Source organism: Heterodontus francisci, chromosome 31, assembly GCF_036365525.1.
Source record: "Heterodontus francisci isolate sHetFra1 chromosome 31, sHetFra1.hap1, whole genome shotgun sequence".
In the NCBI taxonomy this organism is placed as follows: Eukaryota; Metazoa; Chordata; class Chondrichthyes; order Heterodontiformes; family Heterodontidae; genus Heterodontus; species Heterodontus francisci.
The window spans coordinates 45,232,094-45,256,385 of record NC_090401.1 but is presented as its reverse complement, the minus strand read 5'-3'; the positions used below and the strand labels follow the sequence as shown (position 1 = coordinate 45,256,385).

At 44.5% G+C, this 24,292-nt stretch overlaps 1 protein-coding gene across 1 annotated transcript in view; it reads right to left on the bottom strand.

Annotated features, from left to right (window-relative positions):
* The window catches only part of LOC137347049 (beta/gamma crystallin domain-containing protein 2-like), a 62,450-nt gene that overhangs the window by 5,110 nt on the left and 33,048 nt on the right, over window positions 1-24,292 (bottom strand). The window contains exons 14-23 of the mRNA XM_068011055.1: window positions 23,341-23,467; window positions 22,385-22,527; window positions 21,537-21,663; window positions 17,870-17,902; window positions 15,841-15,953; window positions 13,771-13,900; window positions 11,149-11,288; window positions 9,529-9,652; window positions 3,345-3,503; window positions 566-728 (exon numbers count right to left, since the gene is read on the bottom strand). Of these exons, the coding sequence (XP_067867156.1) occupies window positions 566-728; window positions 3,345-3,503; window positions 9,529-9,652; window positions 11,149-11,288; window positions 13,771-13,900; window positions 15,841-15,953; window positions 17,870-17,902; window positions 21,537-21,663; window positions 22,385-22,527; window positions 23,341-23,467 (1,259 nt within the window). The remainder of the gene's footprint in view (window positions 1-565; window positions 729-3,344; window positions 3,504-9,528; window positions 9,653-11,148; window positions 11,289-13,770; window positions 13,901-15,840; window positions 15,954-17,869; window positions 17,903-21,536; window positions 21,664-22,384; window positions 22,528-23,340; window positions 23,468-24,292) is intronic.

Genomic DNA, 24,292 nt, shown 5'->3' with positions numbered 1-24,292 from the left:
TCTATCTTCCTTGTTACTTCAAAAAAATTTTTATCAAATTTGTCAGACATGATATTACCTTAAAAAAGCCATGCTGACTATCCTTGATTAACCTGTTCCTTTCTAAGTGACAGTTTATCCTGTCTCTCAGAATAGATTCCAATAATTTGCCCACTACTGAGGTTAGACTGACTGGCCTGTAATTATTCAGTCTATCCTTCGCTCCCTTTTTAAACAGAGGTACAACGTTAACAGTTCTCCAATCCTCCGACACACACCTGTATCCAGTGAGGACTGGAGTTGGGCAATGTTACGGAGGTGGAAATAAAAGCCTTGGCGATGAAGCAAATGCAGTCAGTAGCTCATCTTTGGGTCAAAATGACATCAGGGTTGCAAACGGCCTTGTTCGGCCTTAGAGTTACCAGGAAGAGGAGTGGAGTCTGGCTCAGGACCGGGTTTGTGGTGGGGACTGAAGAAAATGGCTTTAGTTTTCCTAATACTTAGGACCATTGACGCAAGAGAAGGCAACTGTTGGCTGGGCTCAAAAACACGGTGTCTACAAAGCATTGGTTTAGAGAACACTTACCTTTGATATCGAGCACAAACCCCTTGTGCAAGAGGCTTTGGATTGTGCCGCTATGTTCAAACGTCCAGCAATGCCTCGGTATTCGTTTGTCAGACCAGAGCACGACCTTATTGCCAGCGTCACTCACTGTACCAATAGTTTGAAGGCTCATGTCCGGAGCAAACTGCAAAACGGTGACGAAAAAAATGCATTAAATAGGACATGCAATGAGGTACAATGAAGATTTATCTCTTTATCTAGTGCGACATAGACTACGGTCCTTTTTGTAATAGAAACCAACTCTTCTCAATGTGTTGACTTTTGCTGCGGTACTGATTCCAATGTTATCAACCTGTCCTCTGGTACCAAACAACAAGTCTACCAAATGAGCGACACTGGACTATTTGACTGTGGAGGCCATTACAGTAAAGCCCAATCATGTTCTCAACTAGATTTCAGCTGCGGCTCAGCAGGTAGCACTCTTGCCTCTGAATCAGAAGGTTCAACTCACTCCACTGTAGTACTGAATGGGTGCTGCACTGCTGGAGGTGCATCTTTCGGATGAGACATCAGTTGCAAATTTTGAAATTGTGCCCTGTTTCCCCAAGTCCAAGTCATTAACGTATATCAAAAACAGCAGTGGTCCTAATACTGAAGTTTGGGGAATTCCAAAGTATACCTACCTCCAGTCTGAAAAACAACCATTCACCACAACACTCTGTTCTCCATCCCTTAGCCAATTTTGTATCCGTGCTGCTACTGCCCCTTTTAGCCCATAGGCTTCAGTTTTGCTAGCAAGCCGAATATGTGGCACTTTATCAAAAATCTTTTGAAAATCCATATCCATATCAACTGCACTGCCCTCGTCCACCCTCTCTGTTACCTCATCAAAAAAATCAAATCAAGTTAGTCAAACACGATTTACCCTTAAACAACTCCATGCTGGCTCTCCTTTATTACTCCAGTGGCTGTTCATTTTCTCCTGGATTATTGTTTCTAAAAGCTTCCAAACCACTGATGTTAAACTGACTGGCCTGTAATTGAAAGGTTTATCCTTCTCCACTTCTTTAAAAAAAACATTTGCAATCCTCCAGTCCTATGGCACCACCCCTCTTGGTAGGTAAACACTGATACAACATACTCATTCAGTACCTCGGCCACACTTTCCACCTCGATCAACAGATCTCCATTTGGTCTCTAATTGGCCCCACCTGATGACCCTTTTTGTAAAAAAAAAATTATTGTGCGGGTTGCTGGCAAGGCCTGCATTATATACCATTCCCTATAATACTGAGGAGCTTGCTGGGCCATTTTAGAGGGCAGTTAAGAGTCAACCACTATCGTCACAAATAAGCCGGATCAGGTAATGAACCTGTTTTTCCGACAATCTGGTAGTTTCATGGTCAGCATTAATGATACTAGTTTCCTGACAACGCAGAGCATGCGCAGAGCGATTGTCGACGTCATCAGTGCATACGACCACTTTCCAGCATGAATCTGGGCATGGGCGCGGCGGTGTCACCATGTAACGATGTCCCACATAATGACATCTGCAGCGGCAGCGAGGGAGAAGCTGTGAGGTGGGGACGGGGAGGAAGTGGCGAGGGGGGAAAATAGCGAGGGGGAGAAGCGGCAAGGCAAGAGAGAGCAGCGAGTAGTCAGGAGGGAACGGCGAAGAGAAAGCGGCCATTGAGCGGCGAAGGGGTTTGGGTTCAATTCACTACTTTGAGTCAAATTAAGCAGCACCATTTTAAGTACTGCCGGCTGCCTGAGATGTCACAGACAGCGACGTTTCAGTCGATGAGGCTGCATTTGCGCATGTGCCAGTACTGCGCCACCTAGTGGTTGCATTGTCAGCAAATGCAGCCTTTTATTTAATGAACTGAATTTAAATTCCCCAACTGCTGTGGTGGGATTTGAACTCATGGCTCGAGATCATGAGTCCAGGCTTTTGGATTACTAGTCCAGCCACATAACCACCACGCTACCATAGCCCTAATATGCCTTTGGACCTTTTGATTCCTTTTTACGTTAGTCGCCAATTTCCTCCTGTACTGTCTCTTTGTCCCTTACTTCCTTTTCCACTTCTCTGTACATTTTACATTTAGCCTTACTCGCCCTCGCATTTTCAGACTGAATTGGGTCATATGTCACCCCCCCACCTTTCTGCTTCATCCTGTTCTCCAACTCCTTCTTCATCCAGGGACCTCTGGCTTTGGTTACCCTCCCTTTTCCCCTTGTGGAAGGTACTTAGACTGTAACTGAATGATCTTCTCTTTCAAGGCCATCCATTGCTCCATTACATTTCTACCGAGCAGGCTTTGACTCCAGGCCAGATCCCTCCTCAATTTGCTGAAGCTATTCCTCTTCTAGTTTTGCTGGCAGTTTGGAGAATGTACTACCCATAGTGAGCTCACAGGAAATATAGCGGAACAGGCTCTAGGGACCGAATGGCCTACTCCTGTTGCTAGGTCAACATAGCAAAGTCATCGGCCTTGCTCTGCCTGACTCCAGGCAAGTAAAAATAATAGGGGAGAGATGGGAATGCAGTCTGAACACTCTGCCATCTTAACTCCTCCCCTCCTCCCCTCCCCCCCCCAATCACCTTAGCCCTCCTGCAACAACCGTCAACCCTCCCGCCACCCGAGTGTCACTCAAACATCTCAGGGTGCATCACATTCGAAAAAAGGGTGCCGATAATGAGCCCCTCTTTAAAGGTGAGTGTCACGCATCAGCTGTTGCTGAGCTGCACTGGGTCCCCTCTGTAGATCACTGTAAACACACAGCAAGAGTCTCATACCTTGGGTTTCAGCAGCCCTTTCTCAAAGAACCAGACCTGCTCCAGTTCCTTATTTTTGGGAGCGAAGATGACCCGTGTGGACTTTGCATCCTCATGATTCACAGTAACTGATAGGAAACCGTCACTCTCTTTCTTCGTGATTTGGAAAAATGCACATTTCTGTGAACAAGAGGAGATTTTGGCATTAACCTCGAGTGTGCTGGAGGAGGTGGGTTCTGGTCTCTCTTTTCTCTGCTTGTACTTGTGTTAAGTGTTGCATAACAGGAGGGAGGGAAACAGCAAAATGAGGTTTAGGACAGGGTATCTAGTACTCTTCAAATGTGAGAAGCTGAAGTGCTGAGGCCCTTAGTATGGGGTACTCCATGAAGACTCCACCTGCCACAAATGAGGCATATTAATTTCATCAAATGAAACATTAATTTTAAACTGTTGCCGGACTGAAGAGATGAATTGTTTAAAGAGATCAGCAGTGGCTAGAAAAATTTGCATTTTAAGAGACAGTTCCTTAGGAAAAGACTATGAACTGCTCCCTGATCCAATTAACCCAAATAGATTTTGATCACCAGACTTTGAAGGTTTGCAGGTGGAACAAGCCAGCATTTCATTTCCCCGCCACCACCCCACCCCCCACACTGAGGGTGTCTGTTAAGATGAAAGGAATCTACAAAACGCAGGAGAGTTTGTTAAAAAAACTAGTCACATGACTAACCTGCTGGCCCAGGGTTTTTGAATTGTGCTCACAGGACAGTTTGAAGACAGAGACTGCTTTGAAGACAAAAGAGAAGGAAGGTCTCTCGCCCTGGCCCCCTCTCTCTCACACGAAGTTCCAAATCCAATGAAGCCACTTAAACTTCAAGAGAGAAGATTCCTACATCGAAACAAGTTTGAAAGCGTGCACTGGGCCCCAATGAAATGAAAGATTTAACTGCAATAAAAGACTCTACATCGAACTCAAAGGACAGTAAATGAACCCCGAGCTATTGCTTCAAAGTTTCCCTCTTTATTCGTACTCCTTTTCTGTCTCTATCTGCGTGCGTGTTTATCACGTATGCATGCTAGGGTGGTCGCGTCACGTATTCATAGTCATTTTAACTGAATTAGAGATTTAAGGTTAATAAATTTACACCTTTCTTGTTTAAAATCGAAGAAAGCCTGTCTCGTTGACTTCTTTGCCTTACAATTGGAGAGCAGTGAACAAGGATTCACTGAGGAGGAGCTAAAAACATGGTGTTTTAAAAATTAAACCCTGTTACGGTCAAACCAGGCAAAGGCTGAGAGGGAACCCCTAGAACCTTTTCTCACCTGGTCATAACAGAAATTTGGGGGCTAGCGGCCAGATTTGACCCACAGACAAATGAGAAATTGGAAGTGGGAAGTCAAATTGATCTCAATCAAAAAGAAAAAAGGTTTCAATACAGGTTTTCTTGTGGTTGTGTGTGCTAGAATACTAACATGTCTTTGACTGAAACCAGTAACTGCCCAAGCCAGGGTGAAGTAATTTGGGATAAGTTAAAAGCACTGTCTATAGAAGAGTTGAGAAAAATGGCTGAGCCATGCGGGATCATTGTACGTGCCAAGGCTAGAAAGTCTGAACTCCTAAGACTAGTGGCCAACCATTTTTCCCTTGAATCTGAAGCAGCAGAAACAGGGTTGGAAATAGACTCTGACAGGGTATTGCTAGCAAAGATACAACTGGAACAGAGGAAACTTGAATTAGAATACAAGGAAAGAAAAAGAGAGAGTCTGCACAGAGTGCAAAGAAGGGAGTTTGGTAAGTGAGTGAATTTTAAGGGTTAATCTCTCAAGACTAGGTTTTGTTTTGTTTACATCTAGCAATGAATTGAAATTCCCATTTCAGCTAAGAAGTAAGGTTTCTTGGAGTTTTAAACAGGGGTATACCAACACTGAGAATAGCTGTAGGCAGTTAATTAGGTAGCTAGCTTAAACTGGTTTCTGAGCTGTAGCAGAGCTGACAGCATTGTTTCAGAATATAAATTCACAGGACACTCAGTGCTGCTTGTCTGCACTGAGTGCTGCTGGAGGGCACAGTGTGTTACGGGAGTTTGGTAAGGAGGGGAACACAAATTAAGAAAATAACTTGAGTGCACAGAGTGTTAAGTAGGAGTTTGGTGCGTGTGAGAAGGGCTCCTTTCTTTCTTTCTTTGATCTTTTTTCAGTCTCCAGTAGCTGCCTCTCTGTTCGATGCAGGGGAAGTAGTCGATTAGTGAGTAACTGATAGCTACTTCTCATTTTAATAAAAAGTTTTTAAAGTTACGGCATGGCAGGTCAGCTTGGCCAAGTGGAATGTACGTCCTGCGGTATGTGGGAAATCATGGATGCACCACGTGTCCTAGACAAACACACTGCAGGTAATGTCACTGGCTGTAGAAGCTTGAGCTCCGGGTTTCGGAAATCAAGTGGCGGCTGGAGTCACTGTTGTGCATCCACGAGGCAGAGGACTACATGGATAGCACGTTTAAGGAGGTGGTCACACCGCAGGTTAGGAGCATGCAGGCAGAGAGGGAATGGGTGATCACCAGGCAGTCTAAGAGAATCAGGCAGACAGTGCAGGAGTCCCCTGAGTCTATCTTGCTTGTTAATCGGTTTTCCATTTTGGACACCGGTAAGAGCGATGGTTCCTCGGGGAATGCAGCCAGAGCAAAGTCCGTGGCACCACAGGTGGCTCAGCTGCACAGGAGGGACTGTAAAAGCTTCTACAGGCATGTAAAAAGGAAATGTTAAGCTAAGACAAATGTGGGTCCTACAGGCAGAGTCAGGAGAATTTATAATGGGGAATAGAGAAATAGCAGAGAAGCTAAATGATCACTTTGTGTCTGTCTTCACTGAGGAAGATACAAGAAATCTCCCAGAATGAGAGAATCAAGGGATTAGGAGCAATGAGAAATTGAAGGAAATCAGTATTAGCAAGAAGGTTGTATTGGAGAAATTAATGGGGCTGAAGGTTGATAAGTCCCCAAGGCCTGATATTCTACATCTAAGAGTGTTGAAAGAGGTAGCTATGGAGATAGCAGATGCATTGGTGATCATCTTCCAAAATTCTACAGATTCTGGAGCGGCTCCTGCAAATTGGAAGGTCGCAAATGTCACCCCACTATTTAAGAAGGGAGGGAGAGAGAAAACAGACCTGTTAGCCTTACATCAGTCGTTGGGAAAATGCTGGAATCTATTCTAAAGGAGGTGATAAATGGACACTTGGATAATAGTGATTTGATTGGGCAAAGTCAACATGGATTTATGAATGGGAAATCACGTTTGACAAACCTGTTGGAGTTTTTGAGGATGTTACTACCAGAATTGATAAAGGGGAGCCGATGGATGTGGTATACGTGGATTTTCAGAAGGCTTTTGATAAAGTCCCCCACAGGAAGTTGGTTAGCAAAATTAAAGCACATGGGATAGGAGGTAATACACTGGCATGGATTAAGGATTGGATAACAGGCAGAAAGCAGAGAGTAGGAATAAATGGGTCATTCTCGCGTTGGCAGGCTGTGAGTAGTGGGGTACCGCAGGGATCAGTGCTTGGGTCCCATCTGTTCACAATATATATCAATGATTTGGATGTGGGGACCAAATGTAGTATTTCCAAGCTCGCAGATGACACAAAACTAGGTGGAAATGTGTGTTGTGCGGAAGATGCAAAGCAGCTTCAAGGGGATTTGGAAAGACTTTGTGAATGGGCAAGAACGTGGCAGATGGAATATAATGTGGAAAAATGTGAGGTTATCCACTTTGGTAGGAGGAATAGATGTGCAGAGTATTTCTTAAATGGTAAGAGATTAGGTGGTGTAGATGTACAAAGGGACCGGGTGTCCTTGTCAATAAGTCACTGAAAGCTAACATGCAGGTGCAGCAAGCAATTAGGAAGGCTAATGGTATGTTAGCCTTTATCGCAAGAGGATTTGAGTACAGGAGTAGTGAAGTCTTCCTTCAATTGTATAGACCGTTGGTTAGACCGTACTTGGAGTACTGTGTGCAGTTTTGGTCCCCTTACCTTAGGAAGGATATTATTGCCGAGGGAGTGCAACGAAGATTCACCTGACTTGTTCCTAGGATGGCGGGACTGTCCTATGAAGAGAGATTGGGGAAACTGGCCCTATATTCTCTAGAGTTCCGAAGAATGAGAGGTGATCTCATTGAAACCTACAAAATACTTAAAGAGATAGACAGCTAAGATGTTTCCCCTGGTTGGGGAGTCTAGAACCAAGGGACACAATTTCAAAATAAGGGGGAAGCCACTGAGGACAGAGAGGAGGAGAGATTTCTTTACTCAGAGGGTTGTGAATCTTTGGAATTCTCTACCCAGAGGGTTGTGGAAGTTTACTCATTGAGTATGTTTAAAGTAGAGATTGACAGATTTCTAAATACCAATGACATAAAGGGATATGAGGATCGTGTGGGGAAAAAAGGCATTGAAGTGGATGATCAGCCATGATCATATTGAATGGTGGGGCAGGCTCAATGGGCTGAATGTCCTACTCCTGCTTCTGTGTTCCTCTGTCCGAGAAACAGGAGAGAGAGAATGAGAGAGCCTTCCAGAATGAACATGATGAGAGAGAGAGAGAAGAATGAGAGAGAGAGGAGAATGAGAGAGAAAGAGAGGAGAGAGGGAGAGAGAGAGAGAGCGAGAAAGAAAGAGAGGAGAGAGAAAGAGAGGAGAGAGAGAGAGCGAGAAAGAAAGAGAGAGAGCGAGAAAGAGAGGAGAGAGAGAAAGAGAGGAGAGAGAGAAAGAGAGGAGAGAGAAAGAGAGGAGAGAGAGAAAGAGAGGAGAGAGAGAAAGAGAGGAGAGAGAGAGAGAGAAAGAAAGAGAGGAGAGAGAAAGAAAGAGAGGAGCGAGAGGAGAATGAGAGAGAAAGAGGAGAGAAGGAGAGAGAGAGAGCGAGAAAGAAAGAGAGGAGAGAAAGAGAGGAGAGAGAGAGAGAAAGAGAGGAGAGAGAGAGAAAGAGAGGAGAGAGAGAGAAAGCCTTCCAGAAGGAATGTGAAGAGAGACAGCTGAGGCGGCTTGAGTTAACTAGGGGGCAACAGAGTAACCCCAGTGAAAGCATGGCCAACATGGAAGATTGTAATTCAGGGCTGGGTACAGAATTGTTAAAATTTTCCCAACTGATTCCAAAATTCAATGGGGGAGACATGGAAGCATTTTTTGTATCTTTTGAAAAACTTGCAAGGCAGTTAAAGTGCCCAGCTGAGGCTTGGACCCTCCTGCTACAAAGCAAGCTAACAGGAAAAGCCTATGAGATTTATTCCCTGTTGCCAGATGAGAGTTCATCCAATTATGAACTGACAAAAAATGCTATCCTCGGGGCCTATGAGCTAGTACCGGTAGTTTATCGCCAGACGTTTAGAACCTTCAAGAAGGAAGCTGATTAAACTTACCTGGAGTTTGAGAGAAGTAAGCAGCTGGCTTTTGACCAGTGACTGAGGGCTCTTAAAGTGCAGCCCAGCTATGAAAATCTCAGAGAGGTAATTTTGCTCGAGGAATTTAAAAACTCCCCCCCCACTCTCCATAAAGATACATGTAAAGGAACAGAAAGTTCATAGAGCCCGGCAAGCTGCAGTTCTGGCTGATGAGTTTGCTCTCATTTATAAGTCAGTTCCTTAGGGGAAAACCTTTCCTATTCACTCCCACAAATCCGAAAAGGACAAAGGGTGGGAAGGTGATAGAAGCCCAAGCAGTCCTGGGAGAGAAAAAGCAGGAGACACAGGGGGCCCTCCTCCAGCCAAAAAGGAAGGTGCTGTAAGTAGGAGTGAGACCCGGAGACCTGTGTGCTTCCATTGTAATACAGCAGGTCATCTAAGAGCTGACTGCTGCAAACTATGGGGAAAACCTATAGGGTTAATCAGAGCACACCTGCTCAGTGAAAGAGAAGGAACCCTGATGGAAAGCACAACAGAACAAGCTGTGGCTTTAACTGCAGTAATAGTAAGAGGCAGGAAGTCTACTGCTGCAAGTGCAGGGAAATTTAAAAGGAACAAAGACACCCTAGGCGGTCATGGAAACGTGCAAACTGACAAACTTCCCCAAAAATCACATGTTTATTGGGATGCCAAAAAGGGCAGTTTAAAGCATGTGATGTTGACTTGGTTGGGATTGAGGGTTGGAGGTTAGGGGGGAGGGGTTATGTGTGGCTGCTGATTTACAAGAAGCACGTGGTCTTGCACTAACCTGTAAGACTGGCGACAAGGATCCGATTCTGGAGAAGCTGCTGTACCTGGGCCAGTTCGAAATTTCAATGGGCTCCAGCAGCACTTGTCGACCTCGGAAGTTGCTGTGCTCATAGGCCACCCAGCTGCAGACAGCAAAGAGAAACAGAGTGAGGGTGGGTCACAGCGCGACAATATAAACAAGCTTGCTTAATGCCCTTTAACCTTTGGGGTTCTGATCTCTGCGCAGCCTGTCACAGACTAGTTGGGCATAGCGAGCGCCTGGGAATACTGCATCACAATGCAATCACATGGAGTAGGCAGGCTGGAGATGTTAATGCTTAGGGGCTTGGTAGTTCTGCCCACTTGTGTTTGGGTTTTACTCCATGTCACGATGCCCACAGATTGACATGCGGAATAGTCTCATGCTGTTTAGCTAGTCACAGTTTGAGACCTTTCCAACTCCAGAGCATGAGGCTAGGGTTCCCAACCTTCCAGGATTGTTCCGGTCTCTGGGAATTGGAGAATTATCCTCAGGACAGTGCTACAAGCAACACAGGAGAAAAATCATAGCGGTATTAAAAAAATTGTGTTTTCCCCCCATTTTCTTTAAACGTTTTTGAATCTATTATAAAAATATTGACGAGGATAAAAGAAAGGCTGTTTGACAGAGTTGTCAAGAATCATTCAATCGGGTAGTGAAGAGTCTGCTCACTTTCTGATTGCTGTGGCAAGGCGGGGCATTGTGAGGATGGACGTGGTGGGTAGCCAATGGGAGTGAGGTGACTGGAGGCCAGAGGTCATGTGATGATGCCTCCAGGAATGGATCCAACCAAGTTGGCAACCCTACGTGAGACCCATAAACAGTGCAGTAGGAAAGTGGAGACAAGTGTCCATCACTCATGACAAAACCTGTCCGTCACCAATTGTTAGCACGATAGCAAAATAAACCCCTTTAAAGCGGGAAGTTTCCTTCCTGTGCAATGGAAAAGAAGTGAACGGAGCACAATAGGGGGCATGGGGTGGGGTTCCACTGCTTCCCATAACGGGTCTTAAAGATTTGCAGAGGGCCATCCAGGTGTGACAATCCCACTGGATGTCTCTGGTGACAGATATTATAACCTTCGCTCAACACCTGCCTGCTCAATGCAGTTTCAATACGAACAGGACTGAAAAAACTATGACCCTCTCCCTTGCTCACCTCTGTCATGCTTTCTGAATCTCAGCAACACGGGTAACCAAAGTATAAATTCCAGGATCCAAAGATCACACCTTCATAAGTTGTCATGTCAATAAAATAGGGCTGCATATCGTGACACCTCTATCCCAGGCCAGAGTGGAATGATTGCACAATTCCTGTCACTCATGCCTGGAAACTGTACTGCTAAGTGACTGGAATTAATTTTATGCACAAAACTTGTATGATGTAACTATCCTCCATTCACTGCATTTTGCTGGAGAAATAATCTTGCTTTTATCGGGAGACTTTGCTGTAATTTCAGTCATGAGTCCGGAGACACTGTTTGCTGTACACCCACCTCCAACTCACTGACTGACAAGATTTGCTCTGGAAAAAAAAACTTCACTTTCCAAAGAGAGTCACCAAAGAGGTTTTGCTCATTAAAACTCATTCCGTACTTACACACCACCACTGACACGGAGAGACAGAACCATATTGTTGTAACCATCGGAGATCAGATTCTTCACTTCCGCGTCCAGTTCAATCTCCTTTCCTTCAAAGTTCTCCAAACTGTATAAAGTGAGCGAAGGCTGAGAGAAGACCTGTTCGGGACAGACAGACAGCTGATGGGCCACACGCTAACTCCGCCATTACTTTCTTTGTTCCACTTCCTTCATATAAAATTCCCACTGGTTTTCCCATTGGCTCAATTCTTGTGAGGGATGTGGATTTTAAAAAAAAATTTAATTGGGAAACTGGGGGAGGACCAAAGGCAAGGAAGAACTTGCATTTACATAGTAACCTCAGGATGTCTCAAAGTCCTTCACAGTGTGACAGAAACTCCACATGCCAAATGGAAAATATTAATCAAAGTTTCATACGACAAAACTGAGAACTTTTTACTGGACATTACAAATAACTTTTAAAAAGCAGAACAGAACAGCTAAAGATGGCCACGCTGGTGTAACACTGAGTTTTGTGAATTGTGTCTCAGAAAGGAAGAGACGGTAACTGACCTCCAAGAAAGGAACATCTCTCTCTCCTGTATCCCTCTCCAGCAAAGTTCCAGGGGAACCTTGCTGCAGCCAAACCTCAAGCTTACAGGCAACAACCAAGATGGATAAAGCCTCTCTTCGCCTGTCGGAACCAGAGAAGCAAGCGTGAATTGTGCGCGTGGCCCCGGCAGGGACTTCAAGACTTTAACTGTAACTAAGGATATTGAAACTCAGTATTTGAATTCTATTTACTATGGATATTACTCCAATCTCCCAACTCTACTTTTCCCCTCTGTATCTATTTGTGCGTGTGTGCCTCTCATATGAATGCGAGTGTGGATGTGTCGTGTAGTTTAGTAACTTTAACTGGTTCAGAGTGATCAGGTTAATAAACTTACATTTTTCTTGTTTAAACTCAAGAAAACCTGTCTGATTAATTACAATTGCAAATGAACCAGAGTAATAGCAGCAAGTGGTCACTGAGTTGGTAAGTTAAACCACTATGTCTAAAAGATAAACCCTGTTGTGGTCAAACCAGAGAAGGGTCAAAAGGGGAGCCTGAGACCCCTTCCTCACATGGTCGTGACAACAGGCAATGAGTACTTTTGAAGTATCATTACTTTTGTCGCGTTACTGAGCGCCACCCAGGTGGGATGACCCCATTGGAGGTCATAGTGGGAGGTACCCTAATCTTCATTCAACACCTGCCTCACCTACTCAACACGGCTTAGTTAGGAAGGGGACAGAAAGCTCTGTGAACCTTTCAATCGCTCACCTCAGTTAACACTGACTCAATCTGTTGTAATTTAGGCAAACACTGCAACTAATTTGCCCTCAGTTGGATATAAAGTCACCTTGGGCAGTAATGGAACACAGGAAGCCCAACAATTTGCTCAAATTCCTTTTCAATGTTTGATTCATTATTGCCATCCTACGCACTCTTCCTCCTCCCTGTATCCTCACAGTGTTGAAATGAAAGGGGGAGCTTTAAGTTCTGGGCAGGGATCTAGGTGGATGTCCAGGGCAACTGCCCCTGGCCCCCCGCCCCCCCCCCACAAGCCAGAGGCCACAGTGGGAGATCTGTTCCTTTTAATAGCTGAGCCTCACTGCATAGAATTTACAGCACAGAAACTGGTCATTCAGCCCAACAGGTCTGTACTGGTGTTTATTCTCCACACGAGCCTCCTTCCACCCTCTCTGGGTAAAGAAGTTTCTCCTGAATTCCATATTGGATTTATGAAAATATTATTTATGGCCCCTAGTTTTTGTCTCCTGTACATCTGCCATCTCAAATTCTTTCATAATTTAGAAGACCTCTATCAGATCATCCCTCAGCTTTCTCTTTTCTCCAGAAGAGAGCCCCAGTCTGTTCAGCCTTTACTGACAGTTAGTTACATCCCACTGACAACTGCTTACTGCCATTCCTGATTGACTGCCACACCAGCAATCAGGTCAGTCATAAGGGTTTGAGGGTTCTTTGTCGGCACTCCTGCTGCCGGGAGTCCCATGAAACTGTAAACTTGCAAACCTACCCGACAGGGCCTCTGCCAGGTGTTACTGAGCAGAGTTACTACTCCAATAGGCTGCATCAAGATCCTAATGACATCATAAGGGTCCAATTTACAATTACTCAGGAGGCTCCTGCCGAAGCCAATCGAAATTCTCGCATGCCCAGGAAACCAGCTGTGTTAAAATTGCCATGGGGCGGAAGAAGAACAGAAAGCTCACCGCTCAGATTTTAACTCCTATTCCACTTGGTGTTCACCAGGAAGAAGGGGTTAAAGCTGCCCCCCAAGATTCATCGCTGCCGACAACTGTAAACTCAATCTACTGCCTTTAACCAGCTGAGTCATTGGTCAGGTGAATGAGTGCACTCCTCTAATAGCTGGGACCCACTTACAACAATAATTTGCATTTATATAGCATCTGAAACATAGTAAAACATCCCAAGGCGCTTCACAGGAGCGTAATCAAGGTTTGACACCGAGCCATATACGAAGATATTAGGCGAGGTGACCCAAAAGCTTGGCCAAAGAACAAAAAGAGATAGGTTTTAAGGAAAGCAGAGTGGCCAATGGTGAATGCTTACATGTGGTATGGCCTTGAGACTTCGGATGTGGCTGGTCATCCTGCAGCCCATTGACTGGAGGTCTGGGTACTCTCCTTCCCCAACCACAAAGACTCTCCCATCATAGTCCTGGCCCTCGTACAGCGCCCAGCTGAAAGACAAAGCGTGCTTGGATTACCGAACACTGCACCAGACTGGGGCATAAAACTGTAGTGTTCACAGCACAGAAAGAGGCCATTCAGCCCAACTGATTCATGCCGGGGGTTTATGCTCCATAAGTTGAACTTTACTTCAAGGAGGCTAGAATACAAAGGGGAGGAATGTGTGCTTCAGTTGTACAGAGCCTTGGTCAGACTCCAAGTTGAGTACTGCTTTCAGTTCGTGGCACTGGACCTCAGGAAGGGGTGCAGTACAGATTCACCAGAATGATAACAGCATCAAAAGGGTTAAATTATGCAAACACGTTGCATAGACTAAGCTTGTTTTCCCTAGCATATAAAAGAGAGGTGGTCTGATCAGGATGTTTAAAATGATTTAATGGATTCATATTTCCTCTGGTGGGGGAGTCCAGAACAAGGGGGCACAATCTTAATATTACAGCTAGGCCATTCAAGGGGGAAATCAGGAGCATCTTTTCACATAAAGGGTAGTGGAAATCTCTAACTCACTCCCCAAAGGATCCTGAATGCCAGGGGCCATTGGAGCTTGCAAGATAAAATTAGACACATTTTTGTTGGATAAGGGAGCAAAGTTGGCTAAATGGAGCCGAGGTACTGGTCAAGCATGATCTAATTAAATGGTGGAGCAGCTTGAAGGGCTGAATGGCCGTCTCCTGTCCGTATAACATGGATGACTGGTGATTGGAGTCCGTCGTGCTTTGGGGTGCCAGTAGGGGGAACCATAGAGCAGAGATGCAGATGGCTGCCCGCAGCTGGGGAAGTGGGGAAAAGTCAGATTTTTTACTGGGAATCGAGTGATGAAAGAGCAGCATCGGCAAAGGCCAGGGCCCAGAAATCCACATCTTCTCAATCAGGGAGAAGAATCTAGAAATCACTGTTTAAACACCACTAGCCAAAAGTTTCTGTCTTGATTGCCCTGCTGCTTCACACAAACAGTATCTCGCTGTCTATCACCATTGAAATGCATTGAACAGCGTGAAGTTGCTGTATTTGCACGGTAGGTACAATCTAAACTCGTCGTAGATATTTAGGGCAAGTAATTACGTGTGTATCTATGGGATAAGTGCTACTGGCTGCCACTCAACCTCTCTGGCACTGAAAAGTAGCTATTGTAAGTGCGGGATCTCATCTCTTCAGGTTATGAATCATCTTAGGGAATTTTAAAATGTAACCGTTAAATTAAAAAATTTATTTTTGCTTTTCGGTCTCTCTTTTCCCCACTCTTCCTCAATCTAATCTTTCTTTCACGACCTGATTTGACATTGAACTCTCCCCCTTTAATTGAACCTCCTTCTCAGGCTCTCCACTGTTTATTTGTGAATCATAAAAGGTCATTGATTAAGATACCCAGTTGGTTGCCCTGTTCACTCAGGCCCCGGATGCCTGTTCCCCTCACTGTGACATTATCAAATCACACTTTCAGTAACTTAGGGGGCAAATAATGTTTGAGCTGAAGGGTGCAGGGGCAAGTTTAACAGCGGACACTATTATAGGCTGCTACAGCAAAACCTGGCCCACCGTACTCAGCATTTTCCCAGTAATGGCGGCTGCTCCATAAAGAAGCTGGTCCCGGATAATAACTAGCTGATCAGAGGAGGGGAGACCATGGATGTAAAAAGACTTGCATTTATATAGCTCCTTGCACAACCTTAGGATGTCCCAAAGCACTTTACAGCCAATGAAGTACATTTTTCCCCAAAGTGTAGTCACTGTTGTAATGTAGGAAACGTTGCAGCCAATTTGCACACAGCACAGCAAACAGCAATGTGATAATATCTAGATAAATCTGTCTTTGTGATGCTGATTAAGGGATAAGTAATGGTCAGAACACCAGGCATAACTCCCCTGCTCACACATGTCTCAATCATGATGCACAGTATGTCACATTATACTGGCAATTGAGTGTATTTACCTGCCGCTTAGGACCCTGCAAGATTGCATCTTAAAGGTTTTCGGGATTCCTATCTTGTTTTCCTCCAGGACCAGGCAGCGTCCACTGAATTCAAACTCCGCGAAGATCTGGATCTTTGTGGTGAAAGAAAAGAATTTGAACCTTATTTTAATCGCACATGGAACAAGTCAGCAAAAGGACCAAAGGCAAAAATTTATTTTAGCAACTAGCAAAATGAGAAATAGAAGAATGTAAGCTGGCAGGTGGTAGACATTCCTGTGTGTATCTATCATTGTTGTTTTAAATGCACATGTGAGCATGCACTGAAAAGAAAATAATATGACTTGCATTTATATAGCACCTTTCACATCCTTAGGACGTCCTAAAGAGATTCAGAACCAACAAAGTACTTTTGAAGTGTAGTCACTTTGAATGTAGGAAATCAGCAACCAATTTGCACACAGCAAGCTCCCACAAACAACAATGTGATCTTGGCCAGATAATCTGTTTTTAGTAATGTTGGTTGAGGATAAATATTGGCTGCCTATTCAATCTAATCTTGAATGGTGACATAGCTTCTGCTTCAATCACTAACCCTGGAAGTTTATGACACAGCCTCATAGCTAATTTTATGTGAAGAATTTTCTCCTGCTCTGTGCTCTAAATTTCTTCATTTAATCTTGTAACAATGGCTCCTGTTCCTGACCCCTCAACTACTGGAAATAGTCTGCTTCTATTTACACTCTCCCATCCTTTGATAATTTTAAACAATTCTGTTATATTGCTCTGTAATCTGTTGGTTGGGGGTTCTCCACATTGGGGGCTTTCTATGTTCTGACACATGTTGTGGTGAGTTGTGCTGCTTGCGATACGTGATGGAAGTTCAGAGCCAAGTCAACACTGCACAGTTATCGTGATAATCCGAACCGGGCAGGAACGTGTTAATGATTAACCAGCTAGCCTAGCTCACCAATGGAACTGAGACTTCCAGATTACCCAGGCTAATGCTCCATTCCCCAACAAATTTTCTGTTCCTCTCTTCCTTTTCTGAGGAGCTCAACTCTTGCTACGATGCAGTTCCAAAGGAGACATTTGCATTAGGTTAACACACTCAAGAAGTCTCTTGGCATTGTGTGAGCCTTGTGAGTGAAAGCTGGTATGGGGGTCATCACAACCAAGGCTCATCCTGTCCTGCATTGGATGCCCACATTCTGACAGAGAGCATGCAAAAGCCTGACTGATCTTCTACTGCAGAACACAGGGACACTGAAGCTAATTGTAGCACCCCTACCCCTATCTTAATGAAAATCTCTAACTCAGTAAACCAGGTGTTAAACTAGGAACCTCCCTGGTATCGGAGTTCAAGGACTTTTCATAGGATCATAGACAGTAAAAGCACAGAGGGAGGCCATTAGGCTAATCCCGCTTGTGCTGGCTCTTTGAACGACTGCCCAAATAGTCCTAGTCCTCTGATCTTTTCCCATTGTCCAGCAGAATTTTTCCCTTCAAGTATTTATCCAATTCCCTTTGGAATTGAATTCCCTATTGAATTTGCTTCCATCACCCCTTCAGGCAGTGTTATTATAGATCGCAACAACTCGCTGTGTAAATTGTTTTTTCCCTCTGTTGCCTCTGGTCCTTTTACCAATCACCTTAAATCTGTGTCCTCTGGTTATTGACCTTCCTGCTAATGGAAACAGTTTCTCCTTATTTACTCTATCAAAACCGTTCATATTTTGAACATCTCCATCAAATCTCCCCCTTAAACATCTCTGCTCTAAGAACACACCCAGCTTCTCCACATAACTAAGTCCCTTATCCTGGGTACCATTCTAGTAAATCTCTTCCACACCTTCTTTAACGCCTTGACATCCTTCCTAAAGTGTGGTGCCCAGAATTGGATACAATACTCCAGCTGGGGCCTATACAGTGTTTTATATAGGTTCAGCATAACTTCCTTGCTTTTGTACAACCCACTTATATTGATAAAGCCAATTTAATCTCATTTTAAAAATAAATCCAGTGGGCAGATGTGGAGAATGATTCTTACCTTCAGTCTGAGCTGCTGACCATCGGGCTCCACCTGAACACACAAAACACAAGACAGTGTCACTCTGCCAGCCAGCCACACTGCACTGCCCAAATCTCAGAGCGATACAATATTAAACACACTAGATCAGGGTTCTCTCAACCTCTTTTGCTTCTGAGGCTCCCCCTCCACTGTCATAAAAACTCTATGGTCTCCCCATAACACTACATGAAGTCTTTTTCTGTATAACATTAGTTATACAATTAAAGATTATACATGTATTATTTTTGCTTTACTTAAGGTGATACTAAATGGATCCAACATTTTCAGTGTTTGAAAATACAGCACCACCATCACAACCAGACTGACACAAACCAACTGGATCAGTGCACGCACTGGAAAAGGACCCCCTCACATGTGCCACTGACTGCCAAGCACTGATTATTTTTCTGGGATTATCTGCACCCACTGAGGAGTTGCTGCCTTGTCCTTGTGGCAGAACATGGAGGGTTCATGGGAACTCGATATTGGGCAATGTTTAACATATCGGCCCGAGCGTGGCCAATGTTTAACATATCCCAGAAACTACAGCACCTGCTAGGTGCTCGATTGTTCCCAGCATGCCTCTGCACCACAAAACTACACACATTCTGATTGGACAATGTTACTGTCCATCAAAGGAAAGGGGGGACTTTTCAGCCCCCCCCCCCCCCCACTTTTCTATTTAGGCTTGGGGATTTTCTTTTGCACCAGGCCCATTTCTACTTTTAAAAAAAGCTTTAGTGTCATTTTAATTTCAAATGAAGTTTAATTTTACTTGAAGTCCATTCTTGGTATGGTATTTATAATCCCCTCAGGATGGAACGCTGTTGGTGGTGTCCCAGCAGCGCTGCTTTCCCCCCAAGCTTGACAACAGCCGGGTGGCCACAGGTGGTCAATAGCGAGGGAGGGAGGGAAGCACAGAGTAGGTCGGCCCTCACCGTGTAGGTCGGCACATTGCAGTTAGAAGTTCTGGCTAAAGCAGAGTCTTGCCAGGGAGGCGCCATGCTGGATGCAGCTCATGGAGCCCTTGCAAACAATGCAGGGATGGTGATGGTTACAGCTCCATTTCTCCCTTCTCCATCCCCCCCAACCCTAATGCAAACCCCTTGAAATCGTCTCATGGACCCCTATGGGGGTTGCGGACCCTCAGTTGAGAACGCTGCGATAGATAATACAGCAAACATTGGAGTAGAAACACAAACCAGTTTCTTATTAGATTTTTGTCAGAAAAGAGTATTAAGGACTGTGGAAAAAAGGTGGGTAAATGGGAATGAGGTACAGATCAGCAATGATTGAATTAAATGATGGAACAGGCTTGAAGGGCTGAATGGCCTTCTCCTGATCCTATAAAATGAAAGATTATTTTTAAAACACTAGAAATAAGGTTTGTAATGTTCTGTTGGATTACAGAACATTTTTCTTGTTAATTATGACACACTTGCCCCTTGAATGACATTTTGAACACCTCACTGGTGTTCTAAGCAATCTGCCTCGTTGTAGGACTCAGTGGTTCCGAGCTGACAGGATAACCCACTCATACCCCTCTAAAGCAAGTTCCAATAGCAAATAAACATCCCGATAGACCTCTGTTGTGTAGAAGGGATTTTTTGAGAAGAATAGGCTCCTTAAAAGATAGTGTTTTCCTCAAGGACTTTCTTCTCCCAATTTTCCATCTCTCCTGCCTCCACTCCCAAAGGTGCTGATTCTTTACCGGAGCACAGGTTCCCCGGAAAGCAAACACCCTGTTACCTCCCGGTCTGTGACCTTTCGACAGAACACCAAGTTCTGATGAAAGGTCAGAGACCTGAAACATTGACTTTGCTTCTCTCTCCACAGCTGCTGCCAGACCTGCTGAGTATTTCCAGCACTTTATGTTTTTGTTTCAGATTTCCAGCATCTGCAGTATTTTGCTTTTATTACCCTGTTACCTCCCCCTGTTCTATCCACCTTAACCTAGACTCTGAGTCTTGGCTGGCTATTCAACAATTGAAGAAGCATCAAGATCAATTCAAATTCCCTTCTCAGCTAACGTCCACACATTCTCCCCTAGGGGTCACTGGACAGCAGTCAGGAGCAGGAACCCTGGTTGATTTCTTTCCTTTTTTTTAAATAACCAGTCCATAGTAGAGTTGCCAACTCCAATTGAATGTATTCCCGGAGGTTTCATCACATGACCACCTGCTTCCAATGACCCCATCCCCACACTCCCATCATTGGTCACCTGACATGTCCATTCTTGCGGTGCCCTGCCTTCCCACAACCAATTGGAAAGCAAGCAGATTCTGTTACACAATTGGTTGATTCTTAGCCTATTTCATATCTTCAATAATTTCCTAATAAACAGGAGACTGCCAAGAAAATGCAAAAACATCCACAATTTATTAATGACTAATGATGCGACTGAGGCTGGAGGAGTTCACTGTCGTTCTCTAGTTCCACTTCTCCACGGGTCACAAGATATATTTAAATGTTTTACCCAGTTACCGATACGGCCAATTATATACTCTATTTTTATTTCAGAATAAAATCCACCAACCAGGCTTCTTTAATAAACAAAATTATTAAATTATAAAACAAGACTTCAATAAAGAGGCAAAGCTTCTTAACACAGGTTGAAATATGAAAGTGTCCTTCTAAATTAGCCTAACACACACGTGCGCGCACACATACCAACAGGTTAAAAAAAAAAAGTTTTTGCTGCAGAGATCTCTTTAAAAAAGGCAAAATAATACTGTGGCCAAATACTTGTTAATTCATAAAGGAAAAAGGATAATATGGAATTTTCCCAGATGGCCCTTTTTCTGGTGTCCAAATACGCGTAGATGGCTGTTACTGGGATCTTTTTAGAGCAGTTCTTTTCAGGCGACGTTGAGGATTAGTGTGGCAAGCATTCCAGGAGAATTACTGCATCAGGGGTTTCAGCTATCACATTGGATTCTCAGGGTTTCTCAAAGAGGTGAAAAAGGATGAGCTGGTGGCTTCTCCCTTCGCAGGCTTACCCCCAACTGACTCAATACAATATCCAAAACGAAACCAACTCTTGACCACCATAAATCTTGACATGTCACTTCTCTGTAAACAGCTCCCCTAGTCACCAAGGCTCTTGCTGTTTGCTTAGCTTAAGACATGTGACATCCAGTAAGGGTTTGTTTTTAAACAAAATCCCAACTCCTTCCAGTGACCTTTTTTAAAAAAAGAAAAGTCCAGCATCTATGGAATCTCTTCAGTCTTTCAAATGAATCCATTTCCACAACTTTTAAACACGAGTCCTCAAAAAATATTTTAAAATGGAAGTACTTTCATAATACTAATGACTTTTCTCCAGGTTTGCTTGCAGCAGTATCCTGGGGATTAATCTTCAATTCTTGGGGAATCCAGGGCAATCCTGCAGATTTGGCAACCAGAATCCAGCGGCTTTGAGGCCAATGATGGTGCTCCTCACCACTGTCCTTGCTGACTCTGTTCAGACCAGTGATTGAATTTTGGACCCTCTGGGTCTGAACAGCTCGGGTACACAGTGAAGAGTGCATTTGCCTAGCGAGCCTTTGGGGCAGCTCAGAAAACAATGGTTTATTTACCAAGGCAACATTAGGGGCAGGGAGCACATTATTTAAACGCACAATATCGAGGTAAATGTTCTGCTTACCAGTAAGATGGGGTGCAGGGAGCTAATCTTACAGTTCTCAGCACCCCAGTCCTGAGGGCTCCGGTAAATTCCTTTCTCTAAAATGTACTGAGCTCCAGAATAATTGACACCCTCGTAGGCCACCCATCTGAAAGAAGAAATAGTGAATATTTAACAGCAAGGAAGCAGCTCATCTCTGAGCATTGAACACTGGTTCGGCACCTCAACTCCTGGACATCGAAGAACATTTTCAGCACCTTGACTCTGGGCATCGAACCATAGCCTTTGCAGTTGCCCATATACAAGGTTTTATTCATTTTTATAGCAAGCCATTCTTATTCTGCAGGATTTTCTCCCTGGTTTGTTGGGGGCCAGTAGTCATCCCTGTACCTCAAGATGCCTTCCTCCAAGTGTGAGCACAGACAGACAGCCAGTGTTAACGGGCTGTTTGACTGTGGAACACTTTGCAGTTTACATCGGAGCCCACCCGATGCCACACCCATTGGGTCACTCCGCAGTGAGCAGCGGCAAACTCCGCACCTTCCACATCCAAGGCGCTAGTGACGAATTTGCGGTACTCAGCTGAAATTAGATCACCCAGCAATAGGTCAGAGATCAAACCTGGGACCATCCTGGTCAGCATGGGCTATGGCATGGTATCCTAGCCTCTAACACAAGGGGGCAGCAGATCATACACACAATCAGTTATTATAGGGAATAGCAGCCTTTGTAAAACAAAGGTAATAATAGCCAAAACGTATATTAGAATATAGCAGCCCCCATATATATTACATACTCCCAGCCTGTGTTAATTCCTTGTTACATTAAGGTATAGTTCAGAGCGCTGCAATATGGTTACTGTCACTTACACTCCGTTCAAAACTTTCATGGATTTTATTGCATCCCCAGAATCAGTTTGCTCCAGGTCTGGGACTGATTTAGTCAACGTCATTGAATCCTCTTTGTCTTGGCTATTTTCCCCTTGCACAGCAATCGCGGGGTTGGAAAAATTCTTCAAAAAAAAAAAATGACATCAAACAAGGTGACTCACAGACACACTTTCTGCTCAGTTACTGCCACTCACTTTTACGAAAAAAAATCATCAACTCTTTTTAACAAAATTAATCCAACCCGCACTCTCCCTCCCCCTGATGACGTTGGCACATTGCTGAGAGCGCAGGTCTAGTCATCACCCTACTGTCTGTTCTACTTGTCTCAGCCTGGTGTGTTGGTAGGCTGTTCTACCAGGTAGATATCACAGTTGGGCATCAACACACGCATGCAGCCCCCTGCATCGCCAACACACGTGTGTACCAGCCCAACATCCCCCGGCATGCATACACCAGCAAACCCCCCTCCACCCCCACCCTTAGACAGGATAATCATCAGGAGCAGGAATCCTGGCTGATTTCCCCTAATCCCTAACCTAGGACCACCAAGACTAATTATACCACACCTAATAGAATCATAGAATAATACAGCACAAAAGAGTGATCATTTGGCTCTTTCGACAAGCTATTCAATTAGTCCCACTCCCCTTGTTCTTTGCCCATATCCCTGCAAATTCTTCCATCTCAAATATATATCCAATTCCCGACTGAATGTTACGACTGGATCTGCTTTCACCACCCCTCCTGGCAGTGCATTCCATGAGGCAGTGCAATGCCACCTCACATCACAAACTGGACTTTGACAATGGGGCACGTGTCATCTTCAAGCCTGGACTGCTCAATTCCCTTTACCAGGTAAGCCATTGGGGGAAAGCTTAGCTCTTTGCATAGCTGTCCCTTTACAAGGAAATTCCCTCTCTGATCTGAACACTTACTGCCCGAATGAGACGCAGTGACTTTAAATCCTCATCGCAGCCACCCCACGACTTCCAGTCCAGGTACTCGCCTTCCTCCAAGAGATACTGATGACCCCTGAACCCTTCCTTTGAGTAGCCAATCCAACTGCAATATGTTGAAGAGAAAAAGACAGCATGTCAGCATAAAGCATTTAAAAAGCCGCATCTCCATGAATAAACATCCAACCTACGTTTCTGGGAGTACAGAGAATAAAAAGAATTTATATTTCTTTTGTGTATTTCATGACCTCAGGGCATCCCAAAGCTCTTCACAGCTAATAAAGTACTCTAAAAGTGAAGTCACTCTTGTAATATAGCAAACACGATTGCCAATTTGCACATAACAAGCTCCCATATAAACAACAACTGCAAAAAATTACCAGATCAACTGTTTCAGGGATGCTGGTTGCGTGATAATTATTAGCCCAGGACATCAAGGAGAAGGCCCCTGCTCTTTGAAATAATGTCGAGGATCCTTTACATCTTCCTCAGGGGGAACACCAGGCCTCAGCGAGATGTCTCATCTGAAAGACGGCACCTCAGAGTGCAACACGCCATCGGTTCTGCACTGGATATGTCAGCCTAGTTTTTGAACCCAGATCTTCCTGACTCAGAGGTGAGGCAGCTACCGACTGAACCACAGTTAACACTAATATCAGCAATGCATTATTGTTGTGAAAAGGGAGAAACAGAGAGAGAGAGAAAGAGGAGGAGGAGGGGAAAGAGGAGAAAGAGGAGGAGGAGAAAGAGGCGGAGGAGAGAGAGAGAGAGAGGGGCAGGATGGGCGTGTGACAGGGCAAGAGAGACAGGGGGCAGGGCAAGAGAGAGAGAGAAAGAGAGAGAGAGGAAAAGAAAGAGAGAGAGGAAAAGCGAAAGAGAGAGGAAAACAGAGAGAGTGAAAGAGAAAAAGAGAGCGAGGGAGCGAGAGAGC